The following is a 19,129-nucleotide window of genomic DNA, read 5'->3' as shown; positions in this document are numbered from 1 at the left end:
AACATACGATGAACGTCTGAGGATCGTGGGATTATATTCATTGGAGTTTAGGAGGTTGAGGGGAGATCTAATAGAAACTTACAAGATAATGAATGGCTTGGATAGGATGGACGTAGGGAAGTTGTTTCCATTAGCAGGGGAGACTAGGACGCGGGGGCACAGCCTTAGAATAAAAGGGAGTCACTTTAGAACAGAGATGAGGAGAAATTTCTTCAGCCAGAGAGTGGTGGGTCTGTGGAATTCATTGCCACAGAGGGCGGTGGAGGCCGGGACATTGAGTGTCTTTAAGACAGAAATTGATAAATTCTTGATTTCTCGAGGAATTAAGGGCTATGGGGAGAGAGCGGGTAAATGGAGTTGAAATCAACCATGATTGAATGGTGGAGTGGACTCGATGGGCCGAATGGCCTTACTTCCACTCCTATGTCTTATGGTCTTATAGTGAGAGGATTTGATTATAGGAATAGGGATATTTTACTGCAATTGTATAGGGCATTGGAGAGGCCTCACCTGGAGTATTGTGTGCAGTTTTGGTGTCCTTATCTGAGGAAGGTTGTTCTTGACATGGAGGGAGTACAGCGAATGTTTACCAGGTAGATATATTTCTGATTTAAAAAACGGTTTAAAGGGATATGGGAAACAGGCAGGGAGGTGGCTATGAGACCAGGAGGTGATAGCCATGATCTGATTGAATGGCGGAGCAGGCTCAAAGGGCTGAATTGCTTACTTCTGCTCCTAATTCCTATGGCGGGGCTGTCATGTGAGAAGAAACTAAGTAGGTTAGGATTATATTCATTGGAGTTTAGAAGAGTGGGAGGGGATCTCAGAGAAATTTATAAAATTCTAACAGGATTAGACAGGGCAGATTCAGCAAAAATGTTCCTAATAGTGGAGAGTCCAGAATTAAGAAACATAGTTTGAGGATAAGGAGTAAGTAAACCTTTTAGGACTTGGTAAGGAGAAATTTCTTCACCCAGAGAGTGGTGAATCTGTGGAATTCACTATCACAAAAAGTAGTTGAGGCCAAAATCTGGTGTAATTTCAAGAAGGAATTAGATATGGCTCTTGGAGCTAAAGGGATCAAGGGATATGAGCGGAAGACAGGATCTAGGTTTTGAACTTGACGATCAGCTATGATCATAATGAATGGTGGAGCAGGCTCCAAGGGCCGAATGGCCTCCTCCTGCTTCTATTTTCTATGTATTTATGGCGCTTCCACAAAAATTAAAGTAGAGAATTAGTAAACATCCCTGCCGTGTAAATATATCCCAGGCGCATTCTGAGATCTACCTGATCCATGAACAGTCAAAGTCAATTCAGAATGAGTGTTAACAGTAAAGTAGTAAGTTTCCTTTATTGAAAACAAATTGCACTTGCAAAGGCGGCATGGCCCAGGCTATTGATTTAACATGAGCACTCAGTTTTTCCGCAATTCTGTCTTCTTCATATACTTGGAGGACCACTTACTTCCACAGCTTTTACTTCAAAACAAAAGGCACCGACTATCATTCGCAAAAAAGCCATGATGTGGAGATGCCAGTGTTGGACTGGGGTGAGCATAGTAGGAAGTCTTACACAAAGTCCAACAGGTTTGTTTCAAATCACTAACTTTCGGAGCACTGCTCCTTCCTCAGGTGAATCCCAAAAAAACATTCCCAAAAAAGCCCAACAATTAATGCACTTTGTTTTTTTTTATTTAAAAACAGCAATCCTCACCTCCTTACTGGGATTTTGCCATTTACATTTGTCAGAAATGATAACCTCATCCAGCTGAAAGAAAAAAAACAATATTATTATTTATCACGTGTGCGCAAGAGGGCAGAAAGAAATGGAAATGTTTAACTTGAAGCCAGGTGAGTGGCTATGATCGTAACCCCAAATAGGTTGAGCAGTGTGGTGAGTTTAAGAGCAAATCCATATAGAGGACTGTGGCCATTCACTGCCAAAATCTTCAAAATCGCTGCTATTTATAATTAACAAGACCAACAGAAATTCGGCAGACATATAAATTAGGGGAAGATTTGGACTGGTGCAAGAAAAAGACTTGGCATCAATATAATTAAAATTAAATGAGCATGAAAAGACTTTAATTAAAAAGGATTTTCAAATATCTGAAATTTTCCCCAAATCCCAGTCCGGCTGCTTCCCTTGCCCTGCTGCTGGTTCTTCAGTTCCAGTCACACCAACATTCTAATCTCGACATCTATTTCCAGCCAACTGCACCATCCGTCTGTCTGTCTGGTCCCTACACCCTTCACCAGGCTCCTGCTGTATACTGCACTCCTGCCCTTCATTCAAGGCTTCAGTGCTCGATAGAGCTATCCCCAAGGAAATCCGGCGGAAGAACTCAACGACCGTTTGGGAGATGGGTTCAGTGGTCCTGGGAATGAGAAGGTCTCTGATTTGAGAAAATGGGGGTAGACGGAAAAAGTGAAGTTGAGGGGCGGTGGGGTGCACTTGAACAAGGCAGATGTGAGAACCATTGATTGGGAGGATGAGAAAAACCGTGAACACAGACGTTGAGGTCAGTGAACACTCAAGAGGAGCAGTAAGCACTTATCCAAAAGGTGGACAATGAAATCTCAAGGTTGACTTCAAGTGCTTCGCCTTCTCCATTATCAAAGACTTCCTATTCAAGGTACATGGCAGACTCAACCTAAACCCTCAGCCCCATTAAGGGCTTCTTGACATCATTCACCCCCTATTCCTACTCGCTCATCATGTTCCCTGGGTGTTTAATATTCCTGAAAGAACCTAAAAGGAGGACTTGCCACGTTCTGAGTAGGGGCTGGCAGCAGATCCCCAGTTCTCATTCATTTCAGAAAGTGACCTCCAGTTGCAGCACAGCCTTCGTAAAATTAGACGAGAGTGCCCACAAAACCTTCGGGCTTTGAAATCACGCTCTTCAAATAATGCCGCAAAAATACCACATGCTTTGCATGGTCTGCTATTTTAATGGAGCCATTAAAGCTATTTTATATGAATATAGATTTAACATTAAAAACCACATCTTCGAGTGACTAGCCTCAAGCTACACCCTCAGTTGCTTTGTTCTCCAGTTTTTGAGCTACCATGTTAGCTCTTTAAATGGGCAGCACGGTGGTACAATAGTTATCACTGCTGCCTCACAGCACCGAGGTCCCAGGTTCGATCCCGGCCCTGGGTCACTGTCCGTGTGGAGTTTGCACATTCTCCCCGTGTTTGCGTGGGTTTCGCCCCCACAGCCCAAAAATGTGCAGGGTAGTTGGATTGGCCACGCTAAATTGCCCCTTAATTGTAAAAAATGAATCAGGTACTCGAAATTTAAAACAAAATGTTATTTCTTTAGATAATCCCGTTTTACTGTACATTATGATTTAACACCCGAGGTATCATTGAATAAAATGTTTACACCGTGAACAATAAAGAAAATTCAATGCAAGGCAATTACATAATTTGACAATACAATTTAAATAAGCAAATGATATAGGTGTAACTTAACTGTTTCTTGAGACAGGTCATAGGGCAGACACTGTCAGCCTTGAAGTTGTGAATAATGGCTCTTAATCCTTCTACCCAATGCTGAAAGATCAGAAAGACAAATTACTTTCAGGAAATCCACTCAAATAACATTTGACAAACCTGTTACCCAGTTCTGTCCAATTCTAGTTGATTTCAATTCCTCCTATCCACAGGCAACTCACCTCCCCTAGCAGAAAATCCTCGGTACGGGGACACAAATTTGGTTGAGTTTTTTCAAGGGGTAACCAAGAAGGTAGATGAGGGCAGTGCAGTCAACGTTGTCAACATGGACTTTAGTAAGGCCTTTGACAAGGTACCGCATGGTAGGTTGTTGCAAAAGGTTAAATCTCATGGAATCCAGGGTGAGGTAGCCAATTGGATACAAAATTGGCTTGGCAACCGAAGCCAAAGGGTGGTTGTGGAGGGTTGTTTTTCAAACTGGAGGCCTGTGATCAGTTGTGTACCTCAGGGATCGGTGCTGGGTCCACTGTTATTTGTTATAAATATTAATGATTTGGATGAGAATGTAGGAGGCATTCTTAGTAAGTTTGCAGTTGACACCAAGATTGGTGACATAGTGGATAGTGAAGAAGGTTATATAAGATTGCAACAGGATCTTGACCAATTGGGCCAGTGGGCCGATGAATGGCAGATGGTGTTTAATTTGGATAAATGTGAGGTGATGCGTTTTGGCAGATCAAATCAGGGCAGGACCTAATCAGTTAATGGTAGGGAGTTAGGGAAAGTTACAGAACAAAGAGATCTAAGGGTACAGGTTCATAGCTCCTTGAAGATGGTGTGACATATGGACAGGGTGGTGAAGAAGGCATTCCGCATGCTAGGTTTTATTGGTCAGAATATTGAATACAGGAGTTGGGACATCTTGTTGAAGTTGCACAAGACATTGGTAAGACCACTCAAGGAATACTGTGTTCAGTTCTGATCACGCTATTATAGGAAGGATATTATTAAACTAGGAAGAGTGCAGAAGAGATTTACGAGGATGCTACCAGGACTTGATGGTCTGAGCTATAAGGAGAAGCTGGATAGGCTGGGACTTTTTTCCCTGGAGCGTAGGAGACTTAGGGGTGATTTTATAGAGGTCTATAAAATAATGAGGAGCATAGATAAAGTAGATAGTCAACATCTTTTCCCAAAATGTGGAGATGCTAGCGTTGGACTGGGGTGAGCACAGTAAGAAGTCTTACAACACCAGGTTGAAGTCCAACATGTTTGTTTCAAACACTAGCTTTCGGAGCACTGCTCCTTCCTCAGGTTCACCTAGTGTTTCAAGCTAGTGTTTGAAACAAACATGTTGGACTTTAATCTGGTGTTGTAAGACTTCTTACTCTTTTCCCAAAGGTAGAGGAGTCTAGAACTAGGGACATAGGTTTAAGGTTCAAGATGAGAGGGGAGAGTTACAAAATAAACCAGTGGGGAACGTTTTTCACACAGAGGGTGGTGAGCATCTGGAACAAGCTGCCAGAGGCAGTGGTAGATGCAGGTACAATTTTTTCCTTTAAAAAACAGTTAGACAGTTACATGGGCAGGGTGGGTATAGAGGGATATGGGCCGCCAAATGCGGGCAAGTGGGATTAGTTTAGTGATAGAAACTGGGCGGCATGGGCAATTTAGGCCGAAGAGCCTGTTTCCATGCTGTAAACATCTATGACTATCTATGAATGACACAGTAGTTAGTACTGCTGCCTCACAGCACCAAGGACTCAAATTCGATTCAGGCCTCGGATGTGTGTGTACAGTTTGCACGTTGTCCCTATTTCTATGTGGGTTTCCTCCGGATGTCTAGTTTTCTCCCACAGTCCAAAGATGTGCAGGTTAGGTGGATTGGCCAAGCTAAATTACTCCTTAGTGTCCAAAGATGTGCAGATTAGGTGGATTGGCGATGAATAATGTGCAGGGTTATGGAGATTGTAGGGGGAGTGGGCCGAGGTAGGGTATCCTTTCAGAGGGTTGATGCAGACACGATGGGCCGAATGGCCTCCTTCTGCACTGTAGGGATTCTATGTTGATATACTGAACCTGCCCGATGTCACCATTGAGTAGGGGACCACTGTATGCTGTACCTTCACAACCTTACAGCCTCCTCTGTTAACTCAGCATGAGGAAGTGTTAAAGTATTTGTACGCTGGTTATATTTTTAAACTGTTGGTTTCCAATAATCTTTGTTCGCGGCAGGTAATCAGTGGTGTCCTATTAACATCCATTTCCTTCACTAGCTTCTGTGGCAGCTGCACCAGGCAATGTCTGACAGTGGGAGCCCCCTTTGGCATATTCACTTCACTGGACTGTAATCTGTTCTAGAGTTTCTTTTTTTTTAAGTTTCTTCCAATTGCTACCTAATTTTCTTGAAAATATTTGTGCAAGAGAAAAACACACAGCTAACAAGTTTGGTCTTGTGCTAAATGCCCCCCCCCCCCCCCCCCCCCCCCCCCTCATCAGTGTCCCATGTGGTTGCTTCACAAGCTCGTGCAAAGTGACTTCTCTTCAGGGAACTTCTGAGTTTAAGAGAGGAGCGCTGAAAAGAAAACTCATTTAAAAATAATGTTTAAAGAAATATGCAGAGACAGAGGAAGAAATCCACCGGTATAACTTTCTCCTTTAAGCAGTTACATGCAATGACATTTGTTAACCTTTCGTTAATGCACAAATTATACAATATGATAACTGATAATATTTTGTGACTGCCCTCAGTGACAATCATAAAATCGTAAAAATTCTGGTCACTTTTGACTGACAAAAAACAATCTTAACCTGTCCTTAGAGTGTTCTTCTGAGTGGGTTAAATACAAGAGGCTCATATGCACCCCTCCCCCATGATCATATATGCAAGCTAATAATTCAATTCCATATCATTCGATCCTATATTTGTTTGCCTCTGCATCCACCACAGATTGCTCTCCTGGTATAGCAGGATGTTTGCGCCATTAGAGGGCAGTACAGTTCTTAAATTGTGTAAAGATAATGCTGTGCCACCTGAAATATTACAATCTATAGGTACGTCCCTCTTTCTTCGCGAATACGCTGATTTACAAAACTCCAAAATATACATCATTGAGAGCACAGAGGGGTATGAACTGATCATGATTGCAGCTGTAGCTCTTCCATGTTCTTTAGATTCACTCGTATGCACCTGTGTGATCCCACGGCTGTACCACATCTGGCACCACGGTAACTTGCCATGAAACAAGCTGGCTGTGCCCAATAATGCAAGGTTATTTTAATTGCATTTCCAAGGGCAGCAGGGTGGCGCAGTGGTTAGTACTGCTGCCTCACAGCACCGAGGTCCCAGATACGATCCCGGCTCTGTGTCACTGTCCGTGTGGAGTTTGCACATTCTCCCCGCGTTTGCGTGAGTTTCACCCCCAAAAGCCAAAAGATGTGCAGAGTAGCTGAATTGGCCACGCTAAATTGCCCCTTAATTGGAAAAAAATGAATTGGGTACTCTAAATTTATTTATGTTTTAAATTAATTGCATTTCCACATGAGTCTGGTCAGCTGACATTGACGGTGCCATTTGCTCTTCAAGGACTACATACCGATCGATTGCTCTAAAATCTGCCCGTGTCTGCTGGCCCCATTTAGCAATGAGGTGTTGGAGGTTCGACTGCAGCAGGTCCTATAGTGAAGGATGATCCTCACTCTGTGACACCCCTCTTCCACCCCTCCCCCCGCTTCCCCGAAAACAAACAACCCTTAGGAAACAGTATAGCCAGAGAAGAATGGATAGATATAACCAAATGCATAAATGCAGTCTTATTTATAGTTGTTTGATTGTACAAAACATGTGTACTGCTGAAAAAAAGAGATAAGCTGTCAAAGCTTTTCCTCTCTCACTCATCAGGGCAGATGCAAGAATATCAAATTTCAAAGGGAACAATTTATACTGCATGTGAAAGGGGCCAACCAATCACCACCCTTTTCATCATGTTAATGTTAACATATTGAAAGTTTTTGGAAAATTTGTAACCTCTAAGGGACCAAGAAGAGGAGACCAATGTGTGGTCTCAACTTAGCATCCTACACTAGTTTCCGTCAACCATTCCGAAACCACGTATCAGTTAATAAGTGAGGTGCAGGGAGGAGCACATGGTGAAACAAAAAGGAGAAGAAAGAGCAGTTAGAATTGTGGGAGACCCTGTCCATTGGTCAGAGAGTTCATCCAGCTCCAGGAATATGGGCCGAACAAGCGGTAACCACATTACTTCACACACCAACCAATGAATGTCTGGACGCACCAGCATCTGAGCATACATGGATACAGGGATATCTAGCAAACTAACTCAATGAGGAGATCGGCTACCAGAAAACAAAATAATATTGCAACAATACTAAGAGCCTCATGAGATGAGTGGATGCTGGAGGGGAAAACACAATACGGACTGTTCTCTTTTTCAATCTTGCATCCATTGGGAGGAAGCAATGTTGAAAACAAAACAATGACTGTACAACATAAAAAATTTGTCCACCCACACTTCCATTCCCAGTAATGGCACAAATGCTATTAGTTAATTCATGGAGTTTTCGGAGAGAGTGTTAAGCAACCTGTACAGTTTGGGGGTTGTCAAAGTGAGGAATTTACCATCTGCAAACCCGCCGTCTGTGCAATGCTGTACGAGATGCTGACCAATCTGAAGACCAGCATTGATAATGTGGCCATCACATAGCCGACAAGAGCGGAGTTTCTATTGGCCGAGGTCTTTACTTCCACCAGCTGCCATGGTGGGATTTGAACGCATGCTCCCAGAGCATTCGTCTGACAGTCGTTTTTTCATTGCATTGGCTCTTTGCGTAAAGGCTCTTTAAGAAGCATACAGTAAGGATTAGGACACACTGCCTGCAGGGAAAGGGCAACTATTAAAAATATCCATTCACTGGAGGGTTGTGTGATGAATGTAGAAACTGTTATATATTATAGCACGGTAGCACAGTGGTTAGCAAAGTTGCTTCACAGCTCCAGGGTCCCAAATTCAATTTCATGCTTGGGTCACTGTCTGTGCGGAGTCTGCATGCTCTCCCAGTGTCTGCGTGGATTTCCTCCGGGTGCTCCGGTTTCCTCCCACAGTCCAAAGATGTGCAGGTTAGGTGGATTGGCCGTGATAAATTGCTCTTAATGTCCAAAAAGGTTAGGTGGTGTTACTAGGTTACGGGGATAGGGTGGAGGCATGGGGCTTAATCGAGTGCTCTTTCCAAGAGCCAGTGCAGACTTGATGGGCCGAATGGCCTCCTTCTGCACTGTAAATTCTATGATTATATTTCCTATTCTGTTGCAGTAAATCTAAAAATCTTGGTTTAAAGTACATAAGAGGTAGTGTGTAATTAAGAGTCGAAAAAGATAAGGTAATCCATTCATTCCAACCACTTGGTTTCAGATAAAAATGAAAATGAAAATGAAAAATGAAAATCGCTTATCGTCACAAGTAGGCTCCAAGTGAAGTTACTGTGAAACGCCCCTAATCGCCACATTCCGGCGCCTGTTCAGGGAGGCTGGTACGGGAATTGAACCGGGTTAATGGCATATTGTTATGATTGATGGAGATTCCCTGGAAAGTAGATAATTTATAAGGGATTGCATTTAGTCCTAGCGAAACAGATCATGGAACTTTGTGGGATACAGATGATGTAATTAATGGGAGCAGCCAGGTATGTCTGTAGTTCAGCAGTTTGCCACAGGATTTGAGTTTGACAGGACAAAAGTGTATTGGATCTGCTCTTGAAAGGGTCCCTCTCTAAAAGTATCTACACATGAAGACTGCAAGTAAACCTGTTGCGTTAACTTTATTTATATGTGGCATTTGAACTGTACTGGGTTGCTTAATTGGAATGAGTGGTAGGTGCAGGTAGTAAGTTCATGTTTTTCCTTTTACTTAAGAATGGTTTAACTGATAATTGTAATGATTTTTCTTGGATGTCAATATGGTTAATTCTGTGTTTGGCTTAAAGTTTATTTTAACATAAAAGATACCAATCGGTTAGAGTCATCATTCGGGGGGGGGGGGGGGTGGCACAGTGGGTTAGCATGGCTGCCTCACGGCATCGAGGTCCCAGGTTCTATCCCGGCTCTGGATCACTGTCCGTGTGGAGTTTGCACATTCTCCCCGTGTTTGCGTGGGTTTCGCCCCCACAACCCAAAGATGTGCAGGATAGGTGGATTGGCCACGCTAAATTGTCCCTTAATTGAAAACAAAAAGAATTGGGTACTCTAAATTCATTTTTTTTTAAATCCTTGGATTAAGTATACTTTTCTCCCAGTTTTGTAAACAAAAGAATTGTTTGGAGTTCTTGTATGGCATCCTAACAAAAGTTGGGGTCTGGTCTGGTATCCTAACATTAGCAAAAGCATGGACTGACTGACCTCTGAATATGTCCTATATTGTTGTAGAGAAGTGCTGTAGAATTTCCAGATGCACAGGTCTGGCTGAACGTGAAGGATGAAAATCATTCAATTATAGGATTTAAACTGGGAAATGATGACTAAAACTAATACAGTGCAGAATATGTTAAAAAGACCACATGGTTTTATTGTTTTGAATCTTACTTGAAGAACAACTACTGGGTGAGTACTGGCTTTTCTAAGTGCTGAATCCAAAATCCAACGTGTTGTTTCGCAGAATCAGGACACATTGCTGCACAAGCAGGAGTTAGAACCATTTTGAGATCCTGGCCCCATCTGGCCCTTTAGGTGCCTGTCTGCGAGATTTTCCCAGAGCCAGCCAATGAAAAGGATTGCTGATGTGCCAGGCCCAATCAGGGGGCTTGGCGGGATGGCAGCCTCATCGGCAGTAATGGGCTATACTACCGATCAACCACCCACAGGCCTTCAGTGAGGAGACCCATCCGCTGCCATCTGCCCACTCCAATGACACCCATCCACCATAATCAGCCCACAAATGGCCACTTAATCGTGGAGATTGGTTTATTGTCACCGCTGATCATGTAGCCTTGGCTGGTGGTGACTCGTCTTCCGGGCGATCATCCAGAGGCAAGGCCTATTGGTTCACTGACCCACCACTTAACTCCAACATTCTCTCAGTCCCTCCTTCAAGGCGAGTTCCTTGGGATCGGAATGATTCAGCCCTTTTTTTCTTCACATAAATGCCAGCTTTGCCATTGTCACCCTTCCATTTCCAAAGCCTCCCCCTGGTGGAGGTTTGAGATTGGTGGTATCAATGCTTCCAGGGCAGGAATATTGTGTGATCCAGAGGGGGATTTGCTTGTGGTGATGTCCACATGAACCCACTGCCCTTGTTCGCTTCTAGGTGGTAAAGGCTGCAAGTTTGAAGGTGCTATTGAAGGAGATTTGATGAGTTGCTGAAGTGCATCTTGCAGATGATACACAGTGCTGCTACTGTGTGTCAGTGGTGGAGGGATTGAATGATTCAGGTCTTGGTCGGGCTGCTTTGTCCTGGATGGTGTTGAGCCTCTTGGGCTGCACTCATCCAGACAAGTGGAGAGCATTCCATCAGACTTCTTGACTTGTGCCTTGAAGATGGTGAGCAGCTTTTGGGCGGGGGGTGCTGGGTGTCAAGAGGTGAGTTACTCGCAATAAACTCTCTGATTTACATCCCATTTTAGGGTAAATGCCTCTACCGTGGCCTGCCCTCGACTGCACCACTGTTTCTATTGAAAATGATATAATTTTCTCTCGCGGTGTACCCAATCGCATGCTCATCCTGTGGAAAAAATGCAGATGGACAATCCATCTGTACCTAGCTGTCACAATCTCAGCTGCTAGCTGTTCACAGCCCTCACATTTATTTATCATTTAGTGGCGTGAGAACTGAAGTCTGTGGCTCCCACAGTCAGGATTTGGATGTTCCAAAGCACTGACACCACAGCTGATTGAAGGTTCAAGTCAATGGACTGAAACATTCTGCCGTCTTTTAAAGCAGGGCTTGCCAAACCGTGGGTCGTGATGCCCAGCGGGGTCTGGAAATGAGACTCTGGAGTTGGCACACTTCTGGGTAGCAACATGCCACACAACCGGAAGTTTAAGTTGCAAGAGGAAACGATCATTCCCATCCCCTTTAGCGATGTCCCAACAATGAGACAATACGAGACAATCGGACAGCACAAATTGCAAGAAGGAAAAGAGTGAATGCAAGTTCAGTTGACCAGGAGAGACCACGGGCTACAAGAGAGCGGCAAATTATGCCAAAAAGTAATAATCATGTCTGATGTCTAACATTGAGAATTTACCGAAAGCTGGTAGGAGCCAGAAGAAATAGAGGATCACATTTAGTTAGGACATCTGTTTCAAAAAGTTAAGTACCAAATCTCCCATGTGATATTAGGTATTAGTAGCATTTGGTCAGAAAATAGCAACATGTTCACTGTGAGAATATTAGTTCTTACCACATCCGCGTTATTTAAAGGAGGCGCTAATTAGATGTACCTTAGCTGTTTCCACACTGTCAGCCACCAGATACGTAAAGCTGATGTTTACCAGGTCAGCATCACAGCAAACACAAAAAATTCTTCCATCCAGCTCGTGTTCGGATTTTCCAACCGCCTCAAGTGCAGACAATATCTTGGGGTCCTTGAGCAGAAGTGAAAATGGGGGGGAGGGGCAAAAAAATAAACATTTGGATATAATTGAAGGTAATGAATTGACATTCAGAACATAATTACGGTTACATTTACCTGAACTTTGCTACAGCTGGTGAAGGTTCAAGTTAGTGGACTAAAACATTCTGAAGTATTTAGAGCAGGGCTTCCCAAACCGTGGGCCGTGACCCCGCAGTGGGGTCACAGGAAATTGAGGCTTTAGGGTCACGGGCTTTGAGGCAGAAATGGCTGCTGTGGACCTCGGGCTGATGCAAGACAGCTGCGAGGTCTCTTTAAATCGCGTAGTTTTTTTTTACTACTGGTGGGCATGGTCTCATGGTTCTTGGAAGCCCGATTGCTGCTACAAAAAGAAGCTTGTGAAATGGCAAGTGTTTGTCTCTTTTTTTTAATGAAATCCTGCCTTTTCATAAGCCAATGACCCCCCCCCCCCCTCCTAATAGCTGAAGCCTCCCTATAACTAAAGCTTCCACGCTGTTCATCCACTGAAGCCTCCCCACTGCTCAACAACTGACACCCCTCTCAACAGCTCCCCTACCCCTGTTCATCTTCACTCTGGCATCACACGTAGACTGAGGCATGAAAATGGGGTTGCACCATGAAAAGTTTTGGGAAGCGCTGATTTAAAGCAATCAGCTTGATAAGGAATGAAATGAAATGAAATGAAAATCGCTTATTGTCACGAGTAGGCTTCAAATGAAGTTACTGTGAAAAGCCCCTAGTCGCCACATTCCGGCGCCTGTTCAGGAAGGCTGTTACAGGAATTGAACCGTGCTGCTGACCTGCTTGGTCTGCTTTCAAAGCCAGCGATTTAGCCCTGTGCTAAACAGCCCCTGTCAAACTTTCGCCTCCTTCCCTGATCTACTTCTTTTGCTACCCAACCTCCCTCGGTTCCCTAGTTCATTATGACAGTCTTAGCGCCACTGCGATCGTTTCCTCTGTTTTTCCCACTTCGGCATCCCACACAGTCACCAAAAAAAAAAGCGGATTTATCTTTTACCTCGCTACGTGCTATCCTTCCTGTGGTAACCTACATAACAAGCCACTACATTCTGAAATGTGACTAAAGCGTGAAAATACTGTCTAAGCGCAAAAATATATATATATATATATATATATATTTTTTTTTTTTTTACAGCTGTCATGTCACAAGCCAGAAACAGTTTTCATTCACACAACCGAAATAATCTGCATGTGTGTTTAGCACGTTTAAAATAGGAAAAAATGTCCCAAGGGAGAGAAAGAAATTGTCACCAAGTAGAATTTGCTGCAGGCTGATGTCCTCTATCACATCCACTAACTTGCTAATTACTTTGCAGCACCGCTGATAATGGCATCCTTGACTTTGCTTGGGGCACTGGAAGGTAAACATTTACTTGCAGGGGTGGAACTTGAAGCTTTCTCTGTAGGTAGTTGCCGTCATGGCAGCAACATGAACTTTGCCGCCAGACCTTTTTCGCAATTGGTGGCTTGTATGGCTCAAAACAGCGACCAATCGTTTGCCCTTATAGACATGAAAACACATGAATTATGGGTGGAATTTTCAAAAACAAAATGGCTAAGTGTCAGGTTCTGACTGAAAATCAGTGTTTTTCTCTCCATAAAACAGCCAGATTTTCTGACCATCTCTTCTGACACCCTTTGACAGGAAATAACATTGGGTGGGTGGGGGGGGGTTGCGTCCTCACTCTGACGGGGCTTGCCTGGTCGAGCTGGCAAAAGCGGCTGGAAAGAGATCTGGGTGCCATCTTTAAAGAGACCTGTTCAACGCAAAAATTGAACCCACCCCCACCAAGGAAGAATCGGAGGAGGCTCTCTTCTCCCTCCCTGCGGATAGGCTGAATTACCTCCATTGGTGCTGTAACAATTCAATGACTGTTCGGTGACTGTTTGACGGTGTGAAAGATGCAGGTTGGTGCAGCGAGAAGCCTACAGAGTGGTATGAGACAGGGGAAGGGACTAGGCCAGAAGCAAGGGAAATAGGACAGACAGGCCTGGTAAATTGCTCTGTGAGCTCATCAGTGAGTTATAAAGGATACGTCAGAAGCAGGAGGAGCAAATATGATGAGGATGTAGAAACTGGGAGAATAGGATGGGGTTTATGTCGGTCTTCAGGCGAGAAGGTCACTTCAGTTAGTTGTTATATTGTAAATGAGGAGGTGATCAGTACGTTCAGGCCAAATGCAGGATCCAGAAGGGGAGCAGTGTGTGTGTGGATGGGGGGGCGGGGGGGGGGGGGCGGGGGGGGGGGGGGGGGGGGGGCAACCAAGGAAACAAGAGGGAGGAGTGGAATTTCGAAGCATAGTTAATAAAGTTCTCAGAATCAGAGCGAAAGCAAGTATCAGTGTCCACACACTCCTGCGGGAGGGGCCCAGGGAAACATGCCAAAACCTAATCTTGAGAAATGGTGATGCAATGGCCTCAAGAATCTTGGCAATTATCTTATCCGATCTTCATCAGGAAGTAATTTCTTCAGAATAATTTCCAAATAATTTTACTGCATCAATGTATTCCCTTCACTGTCTCACATTTCTTTAATTTCTTTCTCCTAGTACACTTGATCTCCTAAAGATAAGGCACACCGAACAGATTCTTACCTTGGGGATTGTCCCATATCGAATACTGTTGACCATCGAACATTCCAATACCTGTCCTTCCTTAAAAACACAGGAAAAACATTCACCAAGCGAAGTTTGTAGGGCACACAAACACATATTCAGCATATGCTAATATTACTTTACTGCAAAATGGGTTTAAAGCATCTGTGGTTTCAATAACATTTACTTCCTGCCGTTTGCTAAGGAGAAACATTGCTGATCTTCAATACGTTTCGTCGCTGTTGCATAATAACAATCCGAGCAGAATGAATATCTTGAACAACTGCTCGATGAGAAACTAGTGTCAAAGAGAACCTTGCCTTCCGCACTCTTTTTGAGGTTTACTGGCGCAGTGCTGCAGGAGGAAGAACGGAGAAATGTGCAGGAGGTCAGCGGAAGTCTTTGCTTTTCACTGGAACAGCGGAGACGCTAGAGATAACTTGGAACGGTGTCAGCACCCACCCACCCTGTACTCATGAGTGGGAGTGCCTTCCCACTCAGCCCTGGTGGGTTTGGTGGAGTCACCCTGTTGGTGACACTCAAATTGAGGCCCATGAACTGTGCACGGGATATCAACATTTTGTTTTAAACGAGAAATGAAATAGAACATAGAACAGTACAGCACAGAACAGGCCCTTCGGCCCTCAATGTTGTGCCGAGCCATGATCACCCTACTCAAACCCACGTATCCACCCTATACCCGTAACCCAACAACCCCCCCCCCCTTAACCTTACTTTTATTAGGACACTACGGGCAATTTAGCATGGCCAATCCACCTAACCCGCACATCTTTGGACTGTGGGAGGAAACCGGAGCACCCGGAGGAAACCCACGCACACAGGGGGAGGACGTGCAGACTCCACACAGACAGTGACCCAGCCGGGAATCGAACCTGGGATCCTGGAGCTGTGAAGCATTTATGCTAACCACCATGCTACCCTGCTGCCCACCAAATGAAATGAAAATCGCTTATTGTCACGAGTAGGCTTCAATGAAGTTACTGTGAAAAGCCCCTAGTCGCCACATTCCGGCGCCTGTCCGGGGAGGCTGGTACGGGAATCGAACCGTGCTGCTGGCCTGCTTGGTCTGCTTTAAAAGCCAGCGGTTTAGCCGAGTGAGCTAAACCAGCCCCTTTGAGCTAAACCAGCCCCTGTGAGGAAGAAATGTGAGGAAGGGGTCAACATTGCAGTTATTTGGAAGCCACAATTGCGGTAAAATGGACAACGGCTTGAATCTTAGGCTTGAATTAAATTGAAACCACATTCAGAACCACAGGCCTGATGGAAGGTCAAACGTGCAAACTGAAATACACTGGACAGAGATAGATAGCTGGACCTGCCCTATAAACAGGACTTCAGAAGACAATTAGTCCCATTCAAATGGATCGATTGTTGTGGATTGCCCAGATGAAGCCAGACTTTCTGGCACTGAGATTAGCTTATTTCATAGAATATTTCACAGAATTTACAGTGCAGAACGAGGCCATTTGGCCCACCGGGTCTGCACCGGCCCTTGGTAAAAGTACCCCACTTAGCCCATGCCTCCACCCTATCAGCGTAACTCCATAACCCAGTAACCCCACCCATCCTTTTTGGACATTAAGGGTAATTTATCATGGCCAATCCACCTAACATGCACATCTTTAGACTGTGTGAGGAATCCGAAGCACCCGGAGGAAACCCACGCAGACACGGGGAGAACATGCAGACTCCGCACAGACAGTGACCCAAGTGGGAATCGAACCTGGGATCCTGGAGCAGCGAAGCAACTGTGCTAACCACTGTGCTACCGTGCTCCCCGCCCCCCGTGGAGCTTAAATGGGATAAGGCCACATGCACACAATACACCTGAGGATGGACCTCTAGGGGGAATTCCTGGTGTTTTGAAGTGTTGCAATCGGCAACTCCATTGGAAACTTCTGGAAGGGCATGAAGAGGGGTATAAAAAAAGAGGCATCAAGAGACCCTCCCCAGGGATACGAGACCCACCTTTGCAAATGAAGGCCGTGACACAACTAAGACTCAGAGGATTGACCCGCAGCTCAATCCAGTTCATCGGCATGGATAGTATTAAAATTTTAGGTATATTATAGTTGGGATAAATTGGGAGATAAACTGTCTTATTGCATTTGAAAATAAACTTGGGTTGAATTGTGAACTTGCGTCGGTCCTGTGTTCATCTCGCAAATACGGGCACCTGGGTAAAATGTTTGAACAATAAACTGGCCGCAAGTGTCTGAACTTTACAGACAACATTATTGAATGGTACACATTTGAGAACAAAGAACAGCAAACAGAAAGTTGGCAGATTTGGAGGCAGGTTAAATAACATTTAAAAAGGTCAACAGCATTTTGTGTTTTAGATATCGAGGTATAGGGTGGAACAATTAAAGCATTATGACAAATCTACATATAATACTGGTCAAGCCAGAGATAAATTAGTGTGCAAAGTTTTGGGTTCTCAGTTATTAAAGCCAGAGAGTTCACCACTATGGTGACAATGATTAGAAACCATAGTTCTGGCAAGCGAATTGAGGTACTCCACTGGAGCAGGGAAAACCGAGAGGAGATTTAATCGATATGTTAAACACTGTGAAGATTTGGGAGAGATTAAAAAGAGAAAAGGTACTTCTCTTTTTTTGGAGAGTCAGTGATGAAAGGTCAGCGATTTACATAAGAGAGTTAGGAAATCACTTCACACAACGGTTGCTGGAAAATAGAATGCTTTGCCACAAGGAATGGTTGTGGCACCTAATACTGGTCCTTCTGAAGGAAACGTGGCCAAATATTAGAAGCAGAGGATGGGACAAGACAATGGACATCATTCCATGAAATGGAATACAATTTGGATTATTCTCCCAAACAAGCAATGGGCCTGATGACTTTCTCCTGTGCAGCAAAACCTTGTTTAGATATCATTAGAACAAAGCTAGAAACATTGGGCAGGATTCTCCGTTGGCTGATGGCGGAATCGGGAAATGCGATTGGGCGGAGAATCGGGTCTGATGCCGGAAAATCGCGGTGGGTGCCGATTTGACGGCATATCCTAATTCTCTGTCGCCTCATAATTGGCGTCTATGCGGTCTGAACGCATGTACAGTAAACACTGTTTACATATTAGCGGGTCTGACCCAGTATTCTCTTGGGCATCGGCAATTCTCCGTCTCTGATCGGCCGAATTCTGGATGGCGCGGTTCACTTGTGCTTTTAAAAATTGAGAGACTGGAGTCTTGGCTAATGAGGGAGAGAGATGAGGTAGGACACAGAGAGGCACGACCGCTCTGGCTGGAGTGGGCCGTGCCAGGGCCAGGGAGGGGATGACGGGGGAACGGGCTGAGTGGCCCGGGTGACCCACCACAGGACTGGGAAGGTGCCCAGGCACAGACTGCCATTGCCGCAGCCACCTTGCTGCACACCCCACTGACCATGCACCTTGGCCCCTGGCTCCGCAGAGTGACGGGTGTATGGGTACCCCTACCACCACCCCACCCTGCACCATATTCCCCCCAATCCATTTGCCACACACTGGCGGGGCATCAGGTGGCTCCCCCGGGGAACGCCCCACTGTAGTCCCCAGGGTGGCATCGGGCGGGGGCTGCAGAGCCTACCGCTGCCAGGGGCAGTTCCAGTCAGTGGTATCCCTGGCATCAGGGATGGGAGCCAGTGCTGGAGGACTCTATGGTGCCGGGCACCGACAGGGCCAGGGCTGCGGAGAGGGGGGGTCATGTGGGGTCAGAGCCCGCAGTACCAACCGGGGTTACCATGTAGCCCGGTGGACCTGGTTGGGCACGGGGTCATGCAATATGCTAACATGCCAGCCTTTCAACCCCTTCAGACAATGCATATTGGAAGGATGCATTTAGGGGGCAGCACGGTAGCCTTGTGGATAGCACAATCGCTTCACAGCTCCAGGGTCCCAGGTTCGATTCCGGCTTGGGTCACTGTCTGTGCGGAGTCTGCACATCCTCCCCGTGTGTGCGTGGGTTTCCTCCGGGTGCTCCGGTTTCCTCCCACAGTCCAAAGATGTGCGGGTTAGGTGGATTGGCCATGCTAAATTGCCCTTAGTATCCAAAATTGCCCTTAGTGTTGGGGGTTACTGGGTAATGGGGATAGGGTGGAGGTTTTGACCTTGGATAGGGGGTAGGGTGCTCTTTCCAAGAGCCGGTGCAGACTCGATGGGCCGAATGGCCTCCTTCTGCACTGTAAATTCTATGTAATCTATGTAATTCAACCAGCAACAATGGCCATCCTGCTAGTTGATGCAGCCCTGTAGCTGTACGAGCTGGCAGTGTTTGAGGAGGAGGAAGCTGCAGCAGCAGAGCGTGCAGCAGCGAACAGGAGGCAGCTGCCCAGAATGGAGAGCCTCGTGTGTCCCGGCAGCGCCTGTCATTCAAGGACCTGCCAGGCCTGGCATGCCTCATGGACGACACAGATTTTCCGCTGTGGTG

The 19,129-nt window shown here is 45.4% G+C and overlaps 1 protein-coding gene across 1 annotated transcript in view; it reads right to left on the bottom strand.

Moving 5' to 3' along the window:
- Nucleotides 1-19,129, bottom strand: part of LOC119971201 (1-phosphatidylinositol 4,5-bisphosphate phosphodiesterase beta-4) — a 595,914-nt gene that overhangs the window by 233,096 nt on the left and 343,689 nt on the right. Inside the window, exons 7-10 of the mRNA XM_038806423.1 lie at nucleotides 14,682-14,741; nucleotides 11,915-12,058; nucleotides 3,482-3,561; nucleotides 1,717-1,770 (exon numbers count right to left, since the gene is read on the bottom strand). Of these exons, the coding sequence (XP_038662351.1) occupies nucleotides 1,717-1,770; nucleotides 3,482-3,561; nucleotides 11,915-12,058; nucleotides 14,682-14,741 (338 nt within the window). The remainder of the gene's footprint in view (nucleotides 1-1,716; nucleotides 1,771-3,481; nucleotides 3,562-11,914; nucleotides 12,059-14,681; nucleotides 14,742-19,129) is intronic.

This window comes from Scyliorhinus canicula, chromosome 1 (assembly GCF_902713615.1).
Source record: "Scyliorhinus canicula chromosome 1, sScyCan1.1, whole genome shotgun sequence".
NCBI lineage: Eukaryota > Metazoa > Chordata > Chondrichthyes > Carcharhiniformes > Scyliorhinidae > Scyliorhinus > Scyliorhinus canicula.
This window is presented reverse-complemented; position numbering and strand designations above follow the sequence as displayed.